The 6378-nt window shown below is 39.9% G+C and overlaps 1 protein-coding gene and 1 long non-coding RNA gene across 2 annotated transcripts; both read left to right on the forward strand.

Moving 5' to 3' along the window:
• Nucleotides 1–2522: 2522 nt before the first annotated feature.
• LOC120651761 lies at nt 2523–4257 on the forward strand. Its single transcript, XR_005666307.1, has 3 exons — nt 2523–2549; nt 2638–2724; nt 3650–4257. It is a non-coding gene; the product is annotated as an uncharacterized LOC120651761 (long non-coding RNA).
• Nucleotides 4258–5038: 781 nt separating this feature from the next.
• LOC120653809 lies at nt 5039–5968 on the forward strand. The gene has a single exon (XM_039931483.1). It carries the CDS (start codon nt 5039–5041, stop codon nt 5966–5968), a length of 930 nt encoding a protein of 309 aa, XP_039787417.1.
• Nucleotides 5969–6378: the final 410 nt, after the last annotated feature.

The raw sequence follows: 6378 nt of genomic DNA on the forward strand, positions 1-6378 counted from the left end.
AAAAAAAACTAATTACACAGTTTAACTGATTCATATGACATTAATGTTTTAAGCCCAGTTAGTCCATGAAACTTTTAAGCCTAATTATTTCCTACAGTACCCGTCGTATCGAATCTTCGAACACAATTTAACTGATTCATATGAGATTAATATTTTAAGCCCAGTTAGTCCATAAAACTTTTAAGCCTAATTATTTCCTATAGTACACGTCGTATCGAATCTTCGAAAACATGCATGAAGCATTAAATGCAGCTGAAAAAAACTAATTACATAGCACATCAAATCTTCGAACACATGCATGGAACATGCATAACTATTTCATACGAGATAAATTTTTTAAGCCTAATTAGTCCATAATTGGATACTAACTATTTCATACGAGATGAATCTATTAAGCCTAATTAGTCCATGATTGGATACTAATTGTCACATCAAATCTTCAGACTCATGCATGGACTACTAAATGCATTTGGAAAAAAAAACTAATTACAAAGTTCAACTAATTCATATGAGATTAATATTTTATGCCCAGTTAGTCCATAAAATTTTTAAGCCTAATTATTTCCTACAGTACTCGTCATATCGAAACTTCGAACACAGTTTAACTAATTCATATGAGATTAATGTTTTAAGCCCACTTAGTCCATGAAACTTTTAAGCCTAATTATTTCCTAAAGTACCTGTCGTATCGAATCTTCGAAAATATGCATAAAGCATTAAATACAGCTGAAAAAAACTAATTACAGTATGATTATTCCATACACGATGAATCTTTCAAGCCTAATTAGTTCATAAGTTGATATTAGTTGTCAAATTACAGTGAAATGTGCTACATTGCTAAAATCCAAACTTTTTCACGAACCAAAACACTGCCAAAATTCTCACTCCCTTTTCACATTGCAGTCTCACTGCCGTGTCTTGTTGTTTTTTCCTTTGGTTCACACACTGTACTACTGTTTCTCTGCTGCGGGCTCAGCTGGTCAACAAGTTCTAGCTCCTTTTTCACATTCCAGTTTCACAGCCGTCTTGTTTTTTCCTTTGGTTCACACACTGTACCGCTTGTGAACCGCTGCATCTGCTTCCTCAGTCGTGCAACAGCCCCCATCCACTCTTTCATCTCCGTTCACCTCGATCCCTCATCGCTTCTGCACGCCATTGTCGACGCTCTTGCTGAGCCCAGTTGCCCTTGCACTCCCCCTGACTTCTCCAAACCTTCGCTCTTTTACCTCTTTGGATTCACTGCTAGCCTCACGCGGACGGCTTCCGTCAGGTGGTTTTCCCCTATCAAGCTACTGCTAAGGACGACTCTTGGATTTGCATATCTAATAGCAATTGTCCCTCCATCTTCCCTGGTTGCTGCAGGACAATCGGTCTGCATACCTTTGTCTCCCGGTTGTCTACCCCTGCTAATGGGTTGGAACCCGCACCATACCCAACCCACCCAAAATTAACATATTTAAATACCCAACCCCACCCAACCCAATTAGTTAATTTCTCAATTCTAACCAACCCGCCCCATTATAAACGGGTAACCCATAAAAACCCATGAGTTCTACTATGCAGAGGAATTTAGTGGTTCTACACTTAATGTGGGGACCACATATATGTCTAGCCACACTACTTTGCACAGAGTATCTGTCAGTCATATTGACTCATCTCTAAAAATTTCAGTCAATTTCGATAAAATTTTATAGTGTGAACGCGGGTTTTAATTCCAGGGTCCGTCTCTTGATGTGGAGCCCACGTATAGTTCTAGCCACGCTATTTTGCACAGAGTAGCTGACAGTCGTACTGAGTCATCTCCAACAAATTTCAGTCAATTTCGATAAAATTTTATAGTGTGAACGCGAGATTTTAATTCTAGGGTCCGGCTCTTGATGTGGAGCCCACGTGTAGTTCTAGCCACGCTGCTTTGCACAGAGTAGCTGCCAGTCGTACTGAGTCATCTCCAACAAATTTCAGTCAATTTCGATAAAATTTTATAGTGTGAACGCGAGGTTTTAATTCTAGGGTCCGGCTCTTGATGTGGAGCCCACGTGTAGTTCTAGCCACGCAGCTTTGCACAGAGTAGCTGCCAGTCGTATTGAGTCATCTCCAACAAATTTCAGTCAATTTCGATAAAATTTTATAGTGTGAACGCGAGGTTTTAATTCCAGGGTCCGGCTCTTCATGTGGGGCCCACAGGTAGTTCTAGCCACACTGCTTTGCACAAAATAGCTGCCAGTCGAACTGAGTTATCTCCAACAAAATTCAGTCAATTTCGATAAAATTTTCTGATATAAACACGTGGTTTTAATTTCAGAGTCCAGCTCTCAAGTGGGACCCACATTTATATATAGTTATACTATTTTGTAAAAAGTATCCATTTCAACCCACCCCAACCCGCCCCAACCCGCATTTATATAGAACCCGCCCCGACCCACCCCATTTACTAATACAACCCATTTTAAATCATCCAAACACAATCCATTTCAAAATCCACCCCATAAAACTCATTTCAACCCAACCCATTAGCAGGCCTACGGTTGTCCTGCATATTATTTGCCATTGTGAGTGTACTCTTCGATTGCTCTGCCCCCTCCCCTTCCCTTCCTGTTGTTACTCTCACCCTTCTCTGGATCTACGGTGGCGGTAAAGCTACTTTCTGGTCAGATTACTATGGGGGCGACCAAGAACCACTGAAGCAGCTGCGTAGTGTTCCGGCTCCTCCATTTGTGAGGTCAGGTATTGGCTCGTTTTCCTTTTCCCCTTTAGAGATCCTACTTCCTTTCTTACTGTTCACATCAGTTCGGGTTGGTAGATTTTTTTTTCTTTTTTTTTGCGCACCTACAAATTCGTCATGAATCATTTTCGCACCTACAAATTCTTCTGGTACTGTCCATTCTAAAGTTTGTACTGTATTGTCCTTCCGTTTCACTGACAAAAGAATGGATGTTCCCTTTTTGCCTTCCTTTCATATATGTCTGCACGTGATTAGACTAATCCTAATCTCTCACATCTGTGGTCCATATCTCCACTGCCTCCTGTGTACGAAACATTGTACAACAAATTTAAAACTTTTGGAGTGCGATGTTTTTTTTTGTCTGTCTGTTTGCCAACTTGGCTGCGCGATGCTTTTTTTTCCCTGTTGAGTTCCCACCCCATAATCCCCGTAAACGTAAAAAAGTCGTCACATCGAATGTTTCGACACATGTATGAAGTACTAAATGAAGTCTATTTACAAATTTTTTTGCATAGATGGGCTGTAAATCGCGAGATGAATCTAATGAGCCTACTTAATGCATGTTTTGCAACAGTAGTGCTACAGTAACCACGCTAATTATTGATTAATCATGGATTAATTAGCATCATTAGATTCGTCTCGCGATTTACAACCCATCTGTGCAAAAAGTTTTGTAAATAGGCTTTATTTAGTACTTCAAATTAGTAAGATTCCAACGCAAAAAGTTTTTGCGTTTTATCTAAACAGACCCTTTGTCTGTTTTCTAGCCCTAAATCATTGATAACATGCACAGTACTTTTATCTTGTTGCACACCCACACCATAGTTTAAATTTAAGTACTTTAGCTGACAACCTGCTTTTTTAAGAAAACCAAATTTACTCATCTTATTATTTTTCATTTTTTTTGCATCCATAATGCTTCGACAGGTTTTCGGATGGAGTTTTTGATGAGGCATAAAATATCGTTGGTAATCGCCCAAGGGGGAGTGTTGTAAAACAAATCAACTTTGGAAACAAGAATCCTAGAAGGAAAGGAAAAGACTGGAAGTCCTATTCCTAGTCCGGTTTGTTTGTGGGCTCTTACCGAAACTCTAGACTTTGAGAATATATATATGAGAGATATGTTCATTGTAAAAGAGGGAATTTGAGGAATAAAGATTTGTCTCTCGTATTTGTGTTCTTGTGTCTCCGTGTGTCCGTGTGATTGTTGAGAGAGAGAGAGTCGATCCGACGTTGACGACGTGTTTCACAACACGTTATCAGCACGCTGCTCTACATCGACATCGACGGAGTTGACGCATCAAGAAGCTGTACATCGACACCGACGTCCAGTTCATCTACGTCGACTTCGACGGCGCCGAGAACCTCGACGTCGTCTACGTTTGATCGGCATCAACTCAGACATCGCGCCGGCATCACGCTGGCAGGTCCCCTCGGCTCAGCCGAACTGTCCTACACGACAGCTTCGTTTTTCCTCTACGTGAGAAACCGAGGTACATACATGATTGATAGTAGATTAGATTGGTTCTAATCTGCTGCGTAGATATGTGTTTGTATCTGTTCTACGCACTTTAATCTACGCAAAGAACTCGCTCATAAGAATTTAGCCATGATTGGAAAAGAAAAGGGGCAGAATAGATAGGATTCTCGCTGGTACTGCATGCCGACGATTCTTGATGTACGTAGTATACCACCGGCTTGAAGACCGTGGTCAGAACCAACTTGAACTGTTATACATCTAATCCTAAGTCTTGAAGATTGAGATTCAGATTACATGGAAGTAATCGTTAAGATTTAGATTACACGGAAGTAATCGTAGCACTAGCCTGCTAGTAGTAAGCACGAACACTAACAGTCCTGCAACGCATGCTATGTATTTGGCCTGTCACCTGATGTAAAGCCGCTTCATCGCACGCTGCCGGCGAACAGGGTAAGCCGCCTGAACGCGACGTTCTGCCACTGATATGTGCGCGCTAGCCGTGCGGCACCCCTCGGCTAAATTCGAAAACTTGAAGTTAACCATAGAACTAGCAGTTCAGATCATGAACATCTTTGCGGTAGATTATTTTTTTTACATGCCTGTTTACCAACTGGACATTAGATATTGGTTTTTTGTTTATGTTGCAGGCATATGAGTTCTCTAAACCCCCCATGAGGCTCATATTTTAATTTTTCTAGCATGGTTTATTGTTTTTGTTATTCTGCTAGAAAAATATAACTAAGATTATTTAAGCTTCCAAACCAATTTACTTTCTGTATACTACATGTTTACTAGCAGTAAACTTACTTGCATATTTTTTTTTCATCATGTAGAAAATGTCTGATCTTGTGAAAAGAGAGATCACAGAGCTCGCCCCAAATGGCAGCAACTATCTGTCTTGGTCCTTAGATGCTGAGATTGTCTTGGATGGGAAAAATCTCATGCATGCGATTAAACCCACCAATGACAAAATTGCAACAAGTGCTGAAAGAGCGCAAGCTCTACACTTTCTCAGGCATCACATAAGCTCATCACTGAAGAATGAGTATATGACTGAACGTGACCCTATAGTCTTGTGGAATGCATTGCATGAACGCTTTGAAAAGATGGAGACTGTACTTCTTCCTCGAGTAAAACGCGAATGGCAAAATCTTCGCTATCAAGACTACAAGACTGTGGAGGAATACAATGCCAAACTCTATGCAATTATTACACGCATGAAGTTGTGTGGACTTAAGCTGACTGAATCAGATCTCATAGAGAAAACCTTGTCCACTTTCCATCCTAAACAGACATATTTAAGCCGCCAGTATAAGAAAGAAAAATACAAGAAGTATATTGACCTTAGTAATGCTTTACAGCAAGACCAAGGTGAAGATGAAGAGTTGATGCAGAATCATCTAACTCGCCCTACTGGCAGTTTAAGTAAGCCTGAAGCAAATGCTGTTTCTTCATCACAGAAGAATGAAGGAAAAGGAAAGGAGTCACAGAAGGCACCTTGGAAAGGAAAAAACCAGAAGTTTAATAACTTCAAAAAGAAGGGACAGTGGAAATCAAAGAAAATTCCACCAGGGGGAGAATATGGCAAACAGGACCAAGAATGCTATAGGTGTGGAATGAAAGGCCATTGGTCTAGAATATGTCGCACTCCTAAGCATATAGTGAAACTCTATCAAGAACTCAATGGTCAGCTCAAGAAAAGGAAGACTGAACATGAAGCTCACTTTGTCTCTAGCCGGAAGTTTGAACAAGGTGAATCTTCCTAGTCAAAGGAAATGGAGATTGATTCTTCAAAGCATGAAGAGAAGAATGAAGCTCCAGCTGCTGAAGAAAATCCTGAAGATATGTTAGTAGATATCAAACCTACTGACACTATGGATGAAATCATGAAGAATCTAGAGAATAAAATTCAGCAAGATGATGATGATGATCTTCTAGGAGAAGAGCTTGAAGATATGCATGGGGACTCTGTCTAAGTCTTCCAAATTGTTCCCAACTATCTAATAGTCTAGTGGTCTTAATATTATATTAAGTATTTTAAAATTCCTGCATGAATTTTGTGGTTTGGAGTCAGCTCATGTAGAGCTTATTTATGTAATAAGAGTCTTGCAGACAATTTTTTTGCTTAAATAAATTTTAGTATATGAGTAATATTTTTTCGTGTATTCTATTTTTA

The sequence above is a fragment of the Panicum virgatum genome, chromosome 1K (assembly GCF_016808335.1).
Source record: "Panicum virgatum strain AP13 chromosome 1K, P.virgatum_v5, whole genome shotgun sequence".
NCBI classification, from domain to species: Eukaryota; Viridiplantae; Streptophyta; class Magnoliopsida; order Poales; family Poaceae; genus Panicum; species Panicum virgatum.

What these genes read in the sequence shown, in the direction of transcription:
- LOC120653809 (XM_039931483.1), top strand. Translation starts at nt 5,039, where the DNA reads ATGTCTGATCTTGTGAAAAGAGAGATCACAGAGCTCGCCCCAAATGGC.